Raw genomic sequence first — 20755 nt, 5'->3', positions numbered from 1 at the left:
TTTGACTCAAATTCTCTTATTTAATTTATAACATACTAAACGTATATCCAAATTACAATCAGTCTGAAATAAACAATTAACAAAGAATGGACTCGAAAATATATATCAGTATTTCTTGAGTGTTTTAGTCTAGACACCATCTAATTAACCATCGAGATGACCTCTGAAGACTGCCGACAATCACTTAACCCGATATAAACATAAATATAAATAGATAGCGACCTCGTGCAATTGGACTTTTCTAGATCTGTTTGATTTCATGAAATAGGTTAAAAAGATAAGTTAATCATCGTTTTACCAGTATATGATTGATTTTTTGAGGATCGAATCAGTCAACGAAATGATTTATCCTTGTTTCTATTTCAATGTTAACATTCTTTTCCTTTTTAAGACCGAACACGACTTATACATGCGTAACCAATCTCTAGCGAATGGGTTAAACTAAAGGTCACATGAATACGGATTCAATGAGGTCGAATTATTAATAATTCATCAGGGATGTTTCTTAGCTTATTTTGACAAAATTGAACTAAACTGGCTGCTTAAAGCGGATTATTACTTCACTATTTCACTTTCATTAATAAATCATATTTTCCTTTTTTTGATATCTTGTAGCTTATGCCCTTTAATAAAAGCAGGTGGTTGTTATGCGGACCGCGGAGAGTACATCTTGTTGACTATTTGATAAATTTGGAACAATAAGTTTATTTGTATACTTTGATGCATAGTACAATGTCTGACTGTAGGGAAAAAAGAAAGAATCGTGTTTTTTTTTCTTAACATTATACCATTGCATGGTATGTATTAAAGAATAGCATGTCATTGTTGTAGTTGTCACATATATATATATATATATAGGCTTTGCCATGACGTTTGTCTTTAAAAATTCAAATAAAATGTGTCTTAAATTTTTATAAAACAATTGAGAATGAATATTGACGTGCAAATATAAAATCAAGCGTTAAAGATGTAAAATGAGTGCTGAATGTGTAAAAGCTACTGCGCTAAATATGTTCACCTATATCAAATAGGATTTTTTTTTACCAATCTTATACTTGTTAAGTGTCAAGTTCTAATATTTACCAACACAATCTGGATCGTATCCGTTCCATTTCCCTGATGCCAGACACACTTTAGTTCTCCGTTGATTTGTAGGAATATCGAATCCTGCATCACATCCAAATGTGCATATAGATCTGAAGTAAAAATCTTCTGTGCACGAAAAACTTAGCTGGCCAGATTGAACAATTGGTGAACACTTTTTTTCTGTAAACATAAAATATAAGTCATTGATACAACTTAAGATTATTCGAGTACTCGCTCGAAACATATCTACAAAATGAAAACACAAAATAAGACCAATTTTTCGAGTTCAACATTATCATCTAGGACTAATTAGTAGTCCTCGGATTTTAAAACATAATTAATTGCTCATTTAATACATAAAATAATTTTGTACAATTATCTAATCAATAATTTAATTTAAAGACCTCTTAAAAAATTATGAGAACGCCAAATCAGATCAAATAACAGTATTTGGTAATCGTAAGAAAAAAAATTTAACGATTACCAAAGGGGTGATGATGACATTAACCATTTCCTGATGATCCCACATTGTTCAACAAATTTATTTTTTAAGACAAATAAATAATCTTGTCAATTTTTCTAGGCAAATTCGGTCTTCTCAATTTTGTCACGTAACTAAAAATCTAGAAATTGACAATGAGGGTCGGCTGAAAACAAAACTTTTCGACAAAAGGGATGATTTCAGCTTCCCAATTGTGAACTTTCCATTTCTTTGTAGCAAACTTCCAGCAGCGCCTGCATACGGAGTATATATCTCCCAGTTGATACGTTATTCAAGGGCTTGTATTTCCTATTATGATTTCCTTGATAGAGGATTGCTGCTCACAAGGAAGCTATAAAACCAAGAGTTCCAAGTGATGAAGTTGATTTCACCCCTTCTTAAATTTTACGGACGCTATCACAAGTGGGTTGGCCGTTATGAAATAACCGTTTCGTTGATGATAGCAGATATGTTCCAATTGTCGTTACTACAATCCCGTCCCCCTTTTTTTGAATATGACCTACCAAGTTAGACTTATTACCGGGTATGTACTAACATGAGCAACACGATGGGTGCCACATGTGGAGCAGGATCTGCTTACACTTTCGGATCACCTGAGATCCCCCAGTTTTTGGTGGGTGTTGCTCAGTCTTTGGTTTTCTGTGTTGTGTTTTGTGTACTCTTGTTTGTCTGTTTGTCTTTTTCTTTTTTTAGCAATGGCTTATCTGTTTTTATTTCGACTTATGAGTTTGAATGTCCCTTTGGTGTCTTTCGCTCCTCTTTAATAGTCCTGCACTGCAGACATGATTGTTTGATAATGCAAACATTACAGATGTGGTAGAATGGCACTGTTTAGCCGAACTTGAAAGCCTAGAAAAGCTGCTCTCATGCAAAGCCCACCCTTTTTCGAAGGAATTTTAAATGACAATTAAGCGCAAACATTGGAAACGTATTTTAATTTTGATTCATTAATGATTACTGTTTAATTTCCCGAGAGGCGCTCTCAGTCAAAATCAATAGAAACAACATTATTCTAAAAGGAAACTGATTAGTCGTGCATCATTTTGGTATTCGATACTCGGTACTACCGACCAATACTCGGGTTGACATCCCTAATACAAATGCATACATTTACAGTAGGTGTTCAATTCAAACAAATGCTGATATCTTATTGGCTGAAAAAAGGGTCATTTGATTCCTTCAATTGCGTTCATTTCGAATAAAGGTAACCTATAACGTAGGAAAGTAACCAATGCAGTATGAAAGCAACACAAGTTCATAGAATTATTAGAAAAAATAAAAAAACAAAGATAACTAACTCAAACAAATCGGAAAGTCCGTTATTAAATGGCGAAATCAAAAGCTCAAACACATCAAATGAATGGAAAACAACTGTCATATTCCTGACTTGGTACAGGTATTTCATTATGTAGAAAATGGTGGATTAAGCCTGGTTAATTAACTCCGTGTACCCAATTAATAAACAATATTTGTTATGCTTTGTTCTTAAGCTTTTGACAATATATCTTGTAAACATTGATGACTGATATAACTATAATTATTATCCTATGATATACATATACAATAATTATTGAAATTTTATCAATATTTCACGGGCTGTCAACTTAGAAATTGACATTTTCCAAATCATATGCCAATTTCAATTTGAATGATGATACTTAAAAGTATTTTCTGTCCGGAAACAGAATGTGAGATAAATAATTTATTATTCTATTAAAAATGAATAGAGGAACCAGGAAGAACTAAAAATAATGTTTTCCTGTATACGCCTTCCTAATATGATTGGCACTTACTTTCACAATATGGCTCCTTTTGACTTGACCATTGACCTGTTTCTAAACATTCTATTCTTGATGGTGCTCCTTTAAGTGTGTGTCCTTGGTAACAGCCATACCAACAGACTGTTCCTAAAACCATATCACTACTCGGATGACAGACCCTATATCCATCTGGTATGCTGCTTGAACGCACCGGACATCGTATGACTGGACGTTCATATAAAATATGAAAACAAAAACTAAGAAAATGTGAATTTTAAAACTTATTTTGTTCATTCTTTAATATTATCAACAAAGTGTTCATATCTTAAAGAAAGAACTTTTTGTGTCATTCTAAAGGTTGAAATATTTTACATGAGCTTTGAATAATTATAATTCCCTCGAGTAAAACGTGTTACATTTAGGCATGTCTGCTAAATTTCAACTGAAAATACTAATTTAACTATAAATTTTGGAATATGTTTTATTCGTTCGTTGTTTTAGAATTTTCCTTGAACGAAACTGAAGACGCCATTTGCATTCACAACGTATCATCCTTATTTAAATCGTATGATTATAATACAGTAAGCATAGTTATGTAAGTGCACACATTACAATTAGTTTAATTTCAGCAAAACATAAGTGTTCTGCGTGTAATTGGATTTTTTTGGGTAATTTTATACGATCAAAACAAACTAAAAGCTGTTCATTTCTACCGTCTCCTCTTAATACTGCTGATTCATTTATTTTCGTGGCTTGGGAAAAAAATGAATATTCTTGAATATTTGATATCATGGTTTTGGGAAAGTCTTAAAACGAGCTTTTACAAAATTTGCATTTGAACATATATATTCGTGGTTTACCTTTTCCCAGGAAATCCACAAACATAAGTATCCCACGAATATTAATGAACCATCAGTATTATGTTCTCTGTTTATTTCTGTATTGGTCGTTGGTATATAGGCTGTACTTAGATGAAGGATAAAGGCGACTGCGTAATGCTAGCTATATATATATATAGGCAGCGTTGCCATAGAACGTAGAGAAAACATTTTAGGTTCCAGCCCCGGTTGGAGAGGAAGTGAAGAATCAGATTTATTCTCACGTAGTTAGGTTGATTTTCTAGGCACTTTATTTAATATATGTTTACCTTTTACATATATGTTAAAGTTGCATGTTGCCATATTTCCTGATTGATCTCGAGCATAGTAACCAACTTCAGTGGGTTTACCATCTCGTTCAAAGAATGGACCGCCCGATCTATACGGCCCTTCAATATGGATACTTTAAATAAATGAAATGGTATTGTTTTACTATTTTTGCGTAATTGTAACATGGGTATGTATGACAAACTACGAGAAAGACGGATGCATATGGTTGCGATTATTGCATATTGGGACTATTCATTCATATCATTGAAGTAACATATATCGCCTAAAATCGTTCAAACAATGGGGAAGATTTGCTTAAAACAAGGAGCTTTTGTTCTACTGTCAATCAACAGACAACAGACAGATATCTAACAACCTGTTGTGGAACTTTAACATGCAGCCAAGTTCGGTAGTATTTACATCTTCTAATTCCTTGCTTTTCGTTTTCATTTACATGTGTTAGAAACGCTATAAAAATTACGTATACAACAGGACATATATAACAATACATTGTCAACTTTGTCCGTTTATGCTTACATTTGAACAAAATTGGGAATGTATCAAGTGTGCGTAACAAAACGACTATTACAAAACAAAAATATGTTATTTAAAAACATTAACGAAATGCTATTCAAGTGGTCCTATAATTGATCTAAAACCTGATTGATTTTCAACAAATTTGTGCAGTGCAAACTTAAAGTAACATTTTAAACAAAGATAAACTTATGTTTATATCATCCAGTAAATTTGTGAAAACCTAGTCGGTCCGTCTCTGCTATCCCATGCTGTAGGAGGTGTCCAATCAACAAAGGCATGGTGCTGAATTGGAATAGCTGTTACTGTTCTGACAGGTGGACAGTTGTTTATCTGCGGGCTTGTTGAATCTCCTGAAAAATAATAGAAACTATTTTGAAGAGGCTATGTTAGTCAAGTTATTTCTTATGTCGTACTATTACACCACTGTAAAAAAACAGAAAATATTTTAAAATCATTACCTTAATGTACAAAATGTTTATCATATTGCATATCAGTAAGTTTTTATCACACACACACACACACACACACACACACACACACACACACACACAAATATATATATATATATATATATATATATTCCCCCACACATATACATATATATAATATATCCCCCCACATATATACATATATATATATCACCCCACACATATAAACAAGTCTAAATTGAAAACAACGTTCAAACCTATGATTGCGTTGGATAAAAACCGCAATTTTTATACGTGTGCATGCAAAACAAATTCCTTGTTAGAGGGGTCTAAATACAGCACAAACAACATTTTCCAAAAAACCAAAAAAAGTGAAAAAGTATATTTTGACAAAACGCATACTACTAGCAGGTCGAACAAAGGATGTTTTTGAACCCTGCTGACTGCCATTGGCGATTACCAAATAAACGGATCACCAGATGTAACAAAATGGATCTTAACTATTAATTTAATACCAAACAGAAAACAATAAACTTGCGGAAAAGATGGTATACCGCAAACAAAGGGTGCAAAAATTAGTACACCATATCCGGATTTTGACAATTAATGTCACTTCAGTGATGTAAGGAATCGAAACGGTATTTGGAAGGCCATATAATTTACCTCAATTTAGGATAGACTCTTGAATTTTGAAGAGTCGAAATAGGATGAACGGATCCCCTCACACATATTTATATTATGATGTCTTCAACATTCTACAATTCTATCTATTAATTATCATATTCTAAATCCGATATAATACAATGCAGTACAGTACAGTACAGGACCACGTCATTTTTTTCACACTTACAAAACTTGAAATGAAATAAATAACTAACTTGGTCTTGGTCTAGGATAAATGAATACAGGGATAACAATTAGAGATACTCTAAAACTCCAACCAAATTGGCGTTTTCTTCTCTTTAAAGGTTTCACTTGTCCTTTGGTAATTGGTAAAGAACCTAATCATGAAAAAAATGGTACGTAATTAATCAAAACGGAATCATATAGTCGACTTATAAATATCATATGGGAAATATATATCATTATTGGTATTTTTGTGAAAGCGTATGTCTTTTAACGCTAAAACAATAATAACAAAATAGCTTTTTCAGATATTACTTTGATTGATTTATTGATTGGGGTTTTAACGCTACTTTCAACACTATTGTTCTGTTTCGTGGCGGTCAGATTTAATTGGTTGAGGAAGCCGGAGTGCCCTAGGAGAACCTTCGACCTTCGGTAGGAAAACTGACTATCCCAGTCAATTGTTGACTGGCTAGCGATACAGAAGGATATTACTTTGAAAATATAATTGGAAATCTTTAATAGTTTAGAGGATTTTGTTGATGCCTATTTCAAGCGATGCAATACCCATCTAAATATTGCAAAACATATACTCTCTGACTTATTGTTTCTTTTTTTATTTATGTATAAAGTCCATGCTTTATCGAATCCCTAAAAATAACGACACATTACATTGAGTTTGCAACATATAGTTTGTTGCCTCGTTCAACTTGTTTTTAAAGGATGAATAAACATAATAGTGTGCTTACAATCTTTATCTTCTACTGTCCATTGTCCGCTTAGGCACAATGCCCAAGAAAACTCTTGTGTAGATTCGCATTTAACTGTCAACGTGGTTCCATGTTGAATATCATCGCTAACTGTTGAATAAGCCGGTTGAACATGAAAATATTCTGTCAAGGCCGATACCGGACACTATAAACATACACAGGAAAATGTTCTGTTAAGGCATATACCGGAATCTTTTATTAAACATACACTTGAAAAACGTTCTCTAAAGAAAGATACCGGACACTATTAAACATACGCATGGAAATGTTCTGTCAAGGCATATACCGAACACTTTAAACATACACTTGAAAATATTTTATCACGGGAAATACGGGACACCATGTAAATATACATTAACATGTTCTGTCGTGACAGTTGCTAGACACTATAATTAAACATATACGAAAAATGAACTCATTAGAAAAATACTGGACACTATCAAACATGCAGATGAAAATCGTTTGTGAAAGTCGATATGAGATACTTTTAAAAGTACACGAAAATGATTTGTCAAGGCAGATACGGGACACTGTTAACATACACATTAAACATGTTCTGTCACGGCAAATACGGGACACTAATTTTAAACATTCATATGGACATATACTGTAAAGAAAGAAACGGTACTCTATACACCATCACATGAAAATCTACTGTAAAAAAAAGAAACGGTACAATATAAACATACACATGAAAATGTACTGTCAAGGCAGATACGGGACACTGTATACATACACTTGAAAAAGTTCTGTCACGGCGAATACGGGACACTATAAACATAAGTATGAACATGTTCTGTCAATGCAGGAACTGGACACTATAAACATACACATGGAAAATGTTCTGTCAAGACAGATGCAAGACACTATAATTAAACATACACATGGAATTGTACTGTAAAGAGAGACACTTTAAACATTCACTTAAAAGTGTTCTGTCATGGCAAATATACGTCATTACAAAAGTACAATTGAAAATTTTCTGTCAAAGCAAATCCTGGAAACAATAAAAGAGGGGCGTAAGATACCAGAGGGTCAAACTCTTCAATCGAAAATAAAATCGTACGGTGACCTATAGTTGTTAATTTCTGTGTCATTTGGTCTCTTGTGGAGAGTTGTCTCATTGGCAATCATACCACATCTTCTTTTTTATATTGATAACGCCATGACTAAAAAAGAAAACGACAAACAGACAAACACAAAACACAACATAGAAAACTGAAGACTCAGCAACACCAACCCCACAAAAAACTGGGGGTGGTCTCAGGTGCTCCGAAAGGGTAAGCAGATCCTGCTCCAGATGTGGCACCCGTCGTGTTGCTCATGTTAGTACAAACCCGGTAACAAGTCTCATTCGGTGGGTCACATTCGTGAAAAGGGGACGGGATTATAGTTAAGACATTAGGAACATATCCGCTATCATCTGTGAAACGGATATTCCATAACGGTCAACCAACTCGTGATGACGTCCGTAAAATTTACGAAAGGATGATTTCAACTTCACCACTTGGAACTCTTGGTTTAATAGCTTCTTTGTGAGCAGCAACCTTCTATCAAGGAAATCATGATAGGAAATACAAGCCCGGGAATATCGTATCAATTGGGAGTTATATACTCCGTATGCAGGCGCTGCTGGAATTTTGCTACATAGAAATGGCAAGTTCACAATAGGGAAGCTGAAATCATTTCTTTTGTCGTAAAGTTTTGTTTTCAACCGACCCTCATTGTAAATTTCTAAATTTAAGTCAAGATATGAGGCAGACTTATCTGTATCTGTTGTATCCTTTATCTTAAGTTCGATGGAATAGATGGGTTCAACATAGTCACCAAATTTTGAATTATTTAGTGTAAACATCGTAATGAAAATGTGCTGTCACAACAAATACGTTATATCATGGCAGATACGGAACACTGCAAACAAACAGATGAAAAGGTTTTGGTGAAGGAAAATGTTGGACAGCAATTTTTAACATACACATGAAAATGTATTTGCAAGGTAGATATTAAAATGTTTTATCAAGGTAGATATGAAAATGTTCTAGCAACGGAGATAGGAGACCCTATAAACATACACATGAACATGTTTGACATGGCAGATAAAGAACAGTATATACATACAAATGGAAATACTCTGTCAAGGCAGATGCAATACACTATTATTCAACACACACATGAATATGTTTTATCAAGGTAAATATATGAAAATGTTCTATCAACGTAGATTGGAGACATTATAAACATACATTTGAACTGTACACGTATACCTAACAACAAAATTATTTTCATTTACCTGTGTTTAAAGTAATTGCAAATGGCTGATATTTTTGTTCAAGCATATTGTTTTTCTTATATTGTTTAACATTTCACAGCGGTATAACATGTTACTTTAATTATTCTTCCCTTAGTTTATTTATTTTGTATTTACATTGTATCATAGATCAAATTTATTTGTTCAGTGTATGTTCACTGGTGTTAATATGTCTTTTGATTGGGTTAAACCAATTCAAATGATATTTTATAGAGTGTCTGTCTATGTTGTAATGTTACACTATTGTTTCAGATAAGGGTGAAGGTTTGGTACCATTAAAACGTGCTTCTCGTTTCTCGTTTTTTATATAGAGTAGACCGTTTGTTTTACCGTTTGAATGGTTTTACACCAGTAATTTTTGGGGCCCTTTATAGCTTGCTGTTTGGTGTGAGCCAATGCTCCGTGTTGAAGACCGTTCTTTGACCTATATTGGTTTACTTTTATAAATTTTGACTTAGATGGAGAGTTGTCTCATTGGCACTCATACCACATATTCTTATATCTACATAAAAATGTTCTTTTAAAGTAGCTGCAGGAAAATATAAACATGCACATGAGATTGTTTTGTCATGGTAAATACGAAACAGTATAAATATACACCTTCTAATATTCTGACAAAGAAAATGCTGGACACTATTATCAAATACACAAATTGAAATGTTTTGTCAAGACAAATAGGAGCCACTATAAACAAACACATGAAAATATTCTTTAAAAGCAGGTACGGCACTCTTTAAAAGTACACATGAAAATGTTTGTCAAGGAAGATGCAGGACACTATGATTATACATACACATGAAAATGTTTGTCACGGAAGATGCGGTACACTATGATTATACATACACATGAAAATGTTTGTCAAGGAAGATGCAGGACACTATGATTATACTTACACATGAAAATGTTTGTCGAGGAAGATGCAAGACACTATGTTTATACATACAAATGCAAATGTTTGTCAAGGAAGATGCAGGACACTATGATTATACATACACATGAAAATGTTTGTCAAGGAAAATGCAAGACACAATGATTATATTTACACATGAAAATGTTTGTCACGGAAGATGGAGGAAACTATATTTATACATACACATAAAAATGTTCGTCAAGGAAGATGCAGGACACTATGATTATACATACACATGAAAACGTTTTCTCAATGGCATTACATAAAATTTTTATATCATCGCAGATAGGAGACACATAAATTGATAGCAGATACTTTCCACTTCAAATAACGTATTAACAAAGTTTTATCAAATTTACATATCTTTACATTGTAATATATTAATTGTTTACTATTCGTCTTGTGAAAAAAATCTTCATTGTTATATGTTCCATCCCAATCATACACTGGTGTTAGGAACTTAAGTTAGGGGATAACCATTTGATATTCTGGGATGGAGGATAGGCAGAATGATTTTGAAAATGTGGAAAGAATTGAAAATAAATAAAGTTGCCAAATTGTAGATAAATAGTATACACCACATAATGAAGAATATAATTGAGTACAAAGTCAGCATAAATGAACAAAAACAAAGAAGCGTAACTCGCTATAGGTGAAAGTAATCCTTTTTGGCCTCCCTAAGAATATCAATTAGTCGTCCTTTTACTTAGTTTCACTGTACATGCGTCATGATACTTTAAATACAGACAGAAACATCAGATGTAAAATAATGACAATGCTTGGGAACGAGATCCCTTGAAGTAAATATCGTGTTTGTAGGTTGCATTAATTATTCAAATATAGTATATGTGCATCTAATAATAAAGTATGTCTAAGCTACCAAAAACTATTCAAAGTCACCTGAACAACATATTTCTGAAATTAGTAATTCAATATAAAAACAAGCCGTATTATATTTGGATGTCTTCATATATCGGTGTGTTATCTGAATGACCTTGTTGAAGATTGTATAAAAAGTTTATAAATTCTAGGTTTTTTTTATCATTATCTTAAATTACTTACAGATTTTGCGTTTTCTCCGAACACATCAACGGAAAAACATGTAATAAAAGCAACAACACGCTTTAACGTCCACATGCTGTATCTAAATTTTCGATAATTGTCCTACAAGAAACAAAAAAAAAAAGAATAAAGTAAACAAAAGGTTTATTAATTATATTGATCATACTATTGAGGGGAGGGTTCCGGTGGATTATCTCGGATATATGGGTTGACAATTATTGGACAAAAATTTAAAAAACACCCATATAGATTTCACTGAAGACTGAACTGCATAAATACTTACTTAAAGCAACGAATGCTTTATAGATTTAACTAAATTTACAATAATAATTTACAATTTTGAAATAAACGAATATATAATTATGAAGTGCTAATCAGTTAGAAGTGAGAAATAATATACCTAAATTTAACTTACCCTTAGACATCACAAGACTGGTTGAATGTATTGATTAATTTCCAAAATGAGGCCTCGTCTAATGCATGAAGTCATATGATGCAGGATGCAAATACGGAAGTAGATAAGATAAGATATTTATATTTTCCAAATACACCATTAATTGGTGTGTATTCGTCAACGGATAATGGTAAGTTATCATTTGACTATTTAAAATCATAAGACAAAGCCAAATGTGTATTGAATAGACCTTGATTCAGATAAATTATTATATAAGAGTTAAGATGTGCGAAGTAACACACAGTGAAATAAAAAATGCATGAATTGTAAATCTTTTTGAATGTTTTCAATCTAAAAAAAAAAATCATGCATGTCTTTTCCTTTTTTTTGTGCTTTTCCTTTTGGTAAACGTTTTGAATTCTTGAATTGAATGAAAAGGGCAAAGTCCGAAAGAATTTATTTCATTCCAAGACAAATCTGCAAAAGTCTTTCCATGCTTAGAATAGCACAGTTGCATGTCTCTGCTTTCATGTTTTCGATTAGGTTTTTATCTAAACATATGACAAACTGAAAATGACAAACATTGCTCAAAACTTCAAAAAATTCTATCGGTTTTGGAAACAAATTAGTATTTATAGAAAAGTCTGCACAAACGGATATTTTTAAAGTAAAATCTAAAATTAAAAAACCTAAAACTAAAAGAAAATAATACATCAAAAGAGATAACCGAAATTACAAAAACTATCAGAGAGTACAACAGACCAAACCCACAACCAACATTGAAATTCCGCCTAAATACACCCCATAAAACAACAATGTTAAACAACCATCAACACCAGGTCAAGATACATTGGGACTGTCCCTGGACACTATCATTGACATTTAAACGAACCGAAAATTGTTCCACTTTTACGGAAATGGATGAAAATTAATTTAGGAAAATATTTTCAGATTTATCGCGGCTATGTCGCGGCGAGATTTTTTTAACATACGTATTTAAATCTATTTTTTTTAAAAGCTTTAGGCAATCTTTAGCCGCAATGTTCGATTCAAAATGTTCTGTAACCAAAAGGTGCCAAGGTTCATATTACATCTGTAGACATAAATATATTCTGGATAAAGGATAGCAGCCAAAGTAAATTATGATATAAAGTGTCATAAAGCATTGGACAAAATCCGACGTTCCAACACAAATAATTTATAATGAAGGACCAAATACTTCGTAATTTACAATGGATGTGTAAAGAATTTTCTGATTCAAAAAAAATTACAATTAGTTCCATGTGCAATGCCACTTACTAGGGAGAAAATCCTGGAAAACATAGTTCTGTTCTATGTTCCTTTGGAATTTCAACCAAAGATATACATAAGTGTCCTTACAAACAACGTTATATTGTTGGGGCTTCCAAGTGCCTTTCTAAATTATGAACATTTATAATAGTATTAAAACATTTGACTTTTCTACACTTTATACAAGTATTTCCCATTCCAAACTAAAAGACAAATTGAAAAACTGGGCCCTGCTTTGTTCTATAAAAAAAAATGGCCAACGCAGATACAAGTATCATGTCTTAGGGAGGGATAAATCCTTATTGAAAGACATCGCTCTTATTCAAACATAAATGCTCTGAAACTGACATTATCAAGATGCTTGATGTCTTAATTGACAACATATTTGCTACGTTTGGAGGACGTGTTGTTTAACAATCAATCGACATTCCCATGGTAACCAACTGTTCTCCTGTTTTGTCCGCATGTTCCTTTATTCATATGAGGATAACTTCATACAGAAACGTCTTAGGCAGTTGTCCATTCGTTTGATGTGTTTTATCATTTGATTTTGCAGTTTGGTTAGGGACTTTCCGTTTTGAATTTTCCTCGGAGTTCAGTAATTTTGTGATTTTATTTTTTGTGTGCTTTTTTGTTAAATATTTGTTTGTTTTGAGATTGTGACACAGTAATGACAGCTGTACCCATATTGTGACTATTTTACCTATTATGTCTGTTTTGTTTACGCATCGTTGTAAATATAACGGAATTTGATGCGACTGTCATACAAGTGAGAGGTTTAGCGCTATAAAACCAGGTTCAATCCACCATTTTCTACATGAGAAAATGCCTGTACCAAGTCAGGAATATGACAGTTGTAATCCATTCGTTTAATGTGTTTGAGCTTTTGATTTTGCCATTTGATTAGGACTTATATCTAGAAATTGATTATGAGGGTCGGTTGAAAACAAAACTTTACGACAAATGAGATGATTTCAGCTTCCCAATTGTTACCTTTTCATTTTTAAACCAAAAGTTCCAAATGGTGAAGTTGAAATCATCACTTCGTAAATTTTACGAACGCAATCACGAGTTGGTTGACCGTTATGGAATATCCGTTATACAGATGATATCGGATATGTTTCTTATGTCGTAACTACAATCCCGTTCCCTTTTCACGAATGTGACCTACCGAATTAGACTATTTACCGGCTTTATAATAACATAAACACGACGGGTGCCACATGTGGAGCAGGATCTGCTTATCATTCCGGATTTCCTGAAATCAACCCCAGCTTTTGGTGGGGTTCGTGTTGTTGTTGTACCCCTTTTTGTGACATTTTGTGCACGCATCGTTGTCAATATAATGGAATTTGATGCGACTGCCATACAAGTGAGAGGTTTAGCGCTATAAAACCAGGTTTAATCCACCATTTTCTACATTTGTAGGAATCTGATTTTCAGTAGTTGTCGTTTGTTGATGTGGTTCATAAGTGTTTCTCGTTTCTCGTTTTTTTATATAGATTAGACCGTTGGTTTTCCCGTTTGAATGGTTTTACACTAGTCATTTTGGGGGCCCTTTAAAGCTTACTGTTCGGTGTGAGCCAAGGCTCCGTGTTGAAGACCGTACTGTGACCTATAATGGTTTACTTTTATAAATTTTGACTTGGATGGAGAGTTGTCTCATTGGCACTCATACCACATCTTCTTATATCTATGTACCAAGTCAGGAATATGACAGTTGTTGTCCATTCGATTGATGTGTTTTATCATTTGATTTTGCCATTTGATTAGGGACTTTCCGTTTTGAACTTTTCCTCTGAGTTCAGTATTTTTGTGATTTTACTTTTTAGGAAGAAAAAAAAGAAGTTAACAGTATCCTTTAACTTCACTTTCCGCTATAAAGATGATGTTCACTTACTAAATAATTTAAAATTTGGTGACTTTGTTGAACGCATCTATCCCATCGAACTTGAGATAAAGGATACAACAGATACAGTTAAGTCTGCCTCATATCTTGACTTACATCTAGAAATTGACAATGAGGGTCGGTTAAAAACAAAACTTTATGACAAAAGAGATGATTTCAGCTTCCCAGCAGCGGCTGCATACGGAGTATATATCTCCTAATTGATACGATATTCCAGGGCTTGTATTTCCTATCCCGATTTCCTTAATCAGGATTGAGGAGGTTGCTACTCACAAGGGAGGTATTAAACCAAGAGTTCAAAGTTTAAAAATTTAAGGGACAAAATCACGAGTATGTTGATCGTTATAGAACATCCGTTTCATAGATGACAACAGATATGTTCCAATTGTCGTAACTACAATCCCGCCCCCTTTTCCCCGAATGTGATCTACCGAGTTAAGACTTATCACCGGGTTTGTACTAATATGAGCAACACGACGGGATCCGAATGTGGAGCAGTATCTGCTAATCTTCCTGAACACCTTAGATCACCCCCAGTTTTTGGTTTAGTTCTTGTTGCTCAATCTTTAGCTTTCTGTGTTGTGTTTTGTGTAGTGTTGTTTGTCTGTATGTCTTTTTCTTTTTTAGTTATGGCGTTATCAGTTTATTTTCGATTTATGAGTGTCCCTTTGTCATCTTTCGCCTCTCTGATAGTTTTAAGGCCTGCTTTAAAAAAAATCGTAGGGCAAACTTTAACCCTTTTTGAACCAATTTTGTTGTATGGCTCTCAAGATTACAGGACTCTTAGTCTAGCTTTAATAAAAAAAATATTCGGATTGCTCAATATGGAAGATTTTTATTTAATGAAAATAAGTTTTGATGCGAAACATTTGATCGTCTTAGTTGCATCTATATACAGCTTACTTTAAAAATTGCATAGTATCTTATCCTGTATCTCGTCTTTTTCTGTAATAATATTTATGACTGACTTGAAATGCAATAAGATAATTTTATTCTTGCATTTTATATGTGTTTTCTTAAATTAGCAAACTCTAATTTACAATACCATCTAGTATTGTTACTTAAGAAGAGCGATACACATACTTATAATTCGAATAAAAACATTTACCTTGGTAATTTGATAAAGTTTGTTATGGATTTAAATACATAATGTACATGCATTCATATATTTGACCATTTGTTCATTTTATACACTTTTTGAAAGTATTAAATCATTGGAAATAAATGGTTTTGTCTCTGTTTATTGTTTTTCTAAATTAGACACGCAAATATTTTTAGGAATAGCTTCTATAATCCACCACTTTCTTCACAAGGAAATGTCTGTACCAAATCAGGAATATGACAGTTGTTTTCCATTCGTTTGATGTGTTTGAGCTTTTGATTTTGCCATTTTATCAAGGACCTTCCGTTTTGAATTTTCCTTGTGAAGTATTTTTTGTTATTAAACTTGTTATAAAGCTCACCATAATATAACATAATTTTTAATTGAAAACAATATGACCGTAAATGGTTATTGGAATATCAGGGGGAAAAAATTGAAAAGTGTTCGTAGGCTGTCTTATATAGCCATACAAGTAATATACTAATAATTCATGACATCAGCAAAATATACTGACCGATTTTGAAATTTGGAGTTGAATAACACACGCAAAACTTGATACGATATACTTTTGCACATCCTATTTCAATTAATTATCCAAATTAGTCTTTAATGTTTATTATCACTTGAAATCTAATGTCCAATTTGAAAATTTGGAGTTGGATAGCAAAGTGAATACTTAACATATTACTTTCGCACATCCTATTACAATTTATTATCCTCTTTATTACTTTAAGTTGACTATCGCTTGAAATGGACTTTATCATATCAACACTCAGTAGTAAATACTCCTCCAGATCAGAATTCACTGAGACTTTTTATAATTTTATTGAAACTTAACCATTTAATGCCATTGAGCACCAACTATGTAGTGTGTATCAATATTATATTTGGTGTTTGCCTTAGTAAAACAAAACTCTTCAGTTGGCAAGGGTTTCATTTTGTTAGGTAAAGTTGATTATATTAACATTTAATAGATATCAGAAGATGTGGTATGAGTGCCAATGAGACAACTCTCCATCCAAGTTACAATTTATAAAAGTAAACCATTATAGGTCAAGGTACGGTCTTCAACACGGAGCATTGGCTCACACCGAACAGCAAGCTATAAAGGGTCCCAAAAAAATTACTAGTGTAAAACCATTCAAACGGAAAAACCAACGTTCTAATCTATATAAAAACGAGAAACGAGAAACGTATGAACTACATAAAGAGACGACAAATACTGTAATCAGATTCCTGACTTAGGACAGGTGCAAACATTTGCAGCGGGGTTAAACGTTTTAATGGTACCAAACCTTCTCCCTTTTCTGAAACAATAGTATAACATCACAACATAGAAAAACACACTATAAAATATCAATTGGAAGGCTTAACTCAATCAAAAACCGTAAATTAACACACAATGCACAAATAAATTTGACCTGTGACACCTGAATGCAAATACACAGTTAATAACAAATTACAAGGGATAAATAATTAAAGTCAAACGTAAATAAACAGGTTTAAACAAAGTTAAAGTATGATATCACTGTGAAATATCAAACAATTTTTAGAAAGTCATCACTTTTGAAAAAACCTGCGTCATATTATTCACAGGTAAATGAAAATAATTTTGTTGTTTAGTATACTTCTTCTTCTGTGTGTAAAAAATCTTCCGTTTAGGAATACCAAGAAATTTCTTTAATATCAATAAAACTAATCTAACACTTGATACATATGGAGTGAATATCAACAATAAAACTATACAATTAGTGCTAGATAAAACTTCCTGTACAGGTCCAAGAACAGCATCTAAGGAAAAAATGAAATAATTTTGATGTTCATAGTACGAAGAAATGAAAATTTATAGTAATATCAAATAATCAAAGCTGGTATATAGACAAGATCCATGTTAACATTAAATAACAAAAAAAGCATTACAAATAGTATCAACAGGTCAAATTAAAAAGAAAGTACGATTTGAGAGTACTCGCAGTTACTGACAGACAGTTAAAAGCCAAAACAATTAATAATAAAAATGTATACAATATAGGTATGTCATAATATCATCAATAATATCCTTCAATAACGTCTATTCATTACTATCCCTGGAATCTACCCAAACTGCTATTGAAATAGAATATCTGTAAAATGTGCACTATTCCACACTATTAAAACTGATATAAAAACTTACGGTACCTACTAGCAGATCTTAGTATGCATAGAAAACCAAGTTATAAAATGAATCTTTTTCTAGACACTGACTGATAAGAGGTGCTATCTTCAAATAAAATATGAAGCCTTCAAATTTACGATACATTCCTCAATGAATCTTTATTATGTTATAAAGGAATAAATTTATTTACTACAAATTATGAAATCAATTACTTCATAATTATTTAAAACAATTTGAGTAAATTTTAGGGAAATAAAACAGTGTACAATGAGCATTTTTCCAAATGAATCAGTGACAAAAAATGGTGATCTTCAGTGATTGATTAAAAACGTATCCTGCGAAGCGTTCTATATTATCAAATGTTGAAAAAGAATTCTTTATCGAATGAAAATTTTCAATATTAAAAATATTGATATGCAGGAAAGTGGTCATATAAGATCTATGTTTAAAACTCATCGTTGATTCCCTGTTTGATTTACCCTAATTGTATTTTGATTGTGTATTGATTGAAGTAGTTTCTCTAAAGGCACAAAACATCCCCGGAACAAAACATCCCTGGAACAAAACATCCCCAGGAACCTGTTGTTCAGTTGTTGTCGTTTGTTGATGTGGTTCATGAGTGTTTCTGGTTTTTTATATAGATTAGACCGTTGGTTTTCCTGTTTGAATGGTTCTACACTAGTCGTTTTGGGGTCCTTTATAGCTTGTTTTTCGGTGTGAGCAAAGGCTCCGTGTTGAAGGCCGTACTTTGACCTATAATGGGTTACTTTTTACAAATTGTGACGCGGATGGAGAGTTGTCTCATTGGCACTCATACCACATCTTCTGATATCTATTTGGAGAAGCTCACAAGAAAACTTATATGCTCTCTTATACCTTTCATTATGATATATATATATTCGTTTAGCATTTGTTATGTTGTAAATATTGCTTGTGTAAAAAGTTCATCTTTGCTATATGTTCTATGCCAATTATACATTGCATTCAGAAACTGAATTTCGATGACGACCATTTGATATTCGGGGGAAGCTAGGAGACGGAGGATTTTCAAAATTATTTCCTGGTAAGGACTAGAAATGTTTACCTTGTAAATGTTTACATAAGCGTAGAATAAATTTAAAAAAAGGTGGAAAGGAATATTCCGCCAGAAACAGCCTCTCCAGAATATCAAGTGGTTGTCCTGTTACTAAGTACTTTGTTTCAGAGTACATGTATCTTTACACTTACGAATGGGAACATCAGATGCAACACATCGAATTTATGTCAACGACAATGTTTATAAACGAGACTCATTACGGTGTGTATCTTGTTTCAAGGTTGAATCTATTATAGGATTATACGCCATTTTGAAGGAAGTTATTGGTGTATAAACTGGACCAATTCACTCACAAACAAATAAAAGTCCAAAGGACTTTTATGATATGTTAGTGAGTGACACCAATACATTCCTATAAAAATACGTTTAATCCTTATATTTTATTTAAAAATTGGAGATAAGGAATTTAATTTTGCGACTCGTAACCTCTATCACATGTTAATTGTATATTTGTGCCTTTGAATTGGCCCGGCGCAATATATTTCTGGTTAACGCAATAAAATGTACTCCATGAAATTTGCTATCTGCAACAAAAACTACAAAAATATCTTTTTATTACTCAAATGAATGTTATTTTGTTTGTCATTTAATTTAACGATGTACGCGAAGTGAAAATAAATGTTTTTAACGTTTAGCCGGTTTGTGTTATTATCGCCGCCATCTGGTTTACATTGGTTACAAAAAGTAGCTCGTTCAACGTCGTCTATCGAAAACTAAATAACGTCACTACCGGAGCCCTCTCGACCAATCATATAAACGTAATTCCTTATATGCAAATCATATAAGAATTATTATTCAGTGTTTATTGTATGTGCATGTTATAATAAAACTTTTTGAAACTAACGAACAATATAAGTATATGTAGTTCATTTAAAAGCCTCTGAATGAGATATTTCCGATACTAGTATTTCAATATATATTGGGTTGTTATCGAGATGGTCGTGTTAAAGATTGTATAATATCTTATAAATTCTGTGAACGTTTTTACTATTTTTTTAAAACAATTATATGTTTTGTTATCTCAATACATATTTACGGTACAAAAAAAAAAATAAAACCAGGAAACAAGCTTTAACGTATTAATTATTGTTAATTGTTCTGAAACTAAAACAAAATGTGAAAAAAGTATACAAATTGTCGGATCAAGGGGAAGGTTTCGGAAGTATATGTCCTCTTTTTTGGGATGAATGTTTTGTAAATTATGTTAATTGAGATAAAACCTTTCCACCACCACCTCACCCTCTCAGTTGAATTTCCAGATCTAGTTAGTTGTTACGGCAAACTCTAGATACATGGCTTGAGCTGTTGAAGCATTAAATATTTGTGATTGCTATTATACCAAACAACATGATTTAACAAACGTCAAGCAATATTTGCATTTTTATGATGTTACTCCCAGAAATCAGCTTTAAATTGTAGCCAACAAAAGACACAAATCAATAATAAAATTTT

General features: G+C 32.6%; 3 protein-coding genes across 9 annotated transcripts in view; 1 reads left to right on the top strand and 2 right to left on the bottom strand.

Moving 5' to 3' along the window:
- Positions 1-20755, bottom strand: part of LOC127708917 (sushi, von Willebrand factor type A, EGF and pentraxin domain-containing protein 1-like) — a 271696-nt gene that overhangs the window by 47214 nt on the left and 203727 nt on the right. The window lies entirely within an intron of this gene.
- Positions 1-20755, top strand: part of LOC127708921 (protein jagged-1-like) — a 151264-nt gene that overhangs the window by 75405 nt on the left and 55104 nt on the right. The window contains exon 1 of one of the 5 annotated variants that reach the window (XM_052214100.1): positions 11826-11941. The exons of 2 other annotated variants lie outside the window; for them this stretch is intronic. In XM_052214100.1, coding sequence (XP_052070060.1) covers positions 11939-11941 — 3 coding nt within the window. In that variant the 5' untranslated portion in view covers positions 11826-11938. Of the gene's footprint in view, positions 1-11825; positions 11942-20755 lie in introns of those variants that run through there. 2 more of the 5 variants (XM_052214099.1, XM_052214104.1) reach the window with 2 other exon arrangements.
- LOC127708919 (uncharacterized) overlaps positions 1-20755 on the bottom strand; it is a 203217-nt gene that overhangs the window by 132980 nt on the left and 49482 nt on the right. Inside the window, exons 1-8 of one of the 3 annotated variants that reach the window (XM_052214095.1) lie at positions 11773-11820; positions 11358-11459; positions 7057-7222; positions 6340-6462; positions 5254-5383; positions 4496-4629; positions 3382-3573; positions 1084-1266 (exon numbers count right to left, since the gene is read on the bottom strand). The exons of 1 other annotated variant lie outside the window; for it this stretch is intronic. In XM_052214095.1, the coding sequence (XP_052070055.1) occupies positions 1084-1266; positions 3382-3573; positions 4496-4629; positions 5254-5383; positions 6340-6462; positions 7057-7222; positions 11358-11432 (1003 nt within the window). In that variant the 5' untranslated portion in view covers positions 11433-11459; positions 11773-11820. Of the gene's footprint in view, positions 1-1083; positions 1267-3381; positions 3574-4495; positions 4630-5253; positions 5384-6339; positions 6463-7056; positions 7223-11357; positions 11460-11772; positions 11821-20755 lie in introns of those variants that run through there. One more of the 3 variants, XM_052214094.1, reaches the window with a different exon arrangement.

The sequence above is a fragment of the Mytilus californianus genome, unplaced genomic scaffold (assembly GCF_021869535.1).
Source record: "Mytilus californianus isolate M0D057914Y unplaced genomic scaffold, xbMytCali1.0.p SCAF_7, whole genome shotgun sequence".
Classification (NCBI taxonomy): Eukaryota; Metazoa; Mollusca; class Bivalvia; order Mytilida; family Mytilidae; genus Mytilus; species Mytilus californianus.
This window is presented reverse-complemented; position numbering and strand designations above follow the sequence as displayed.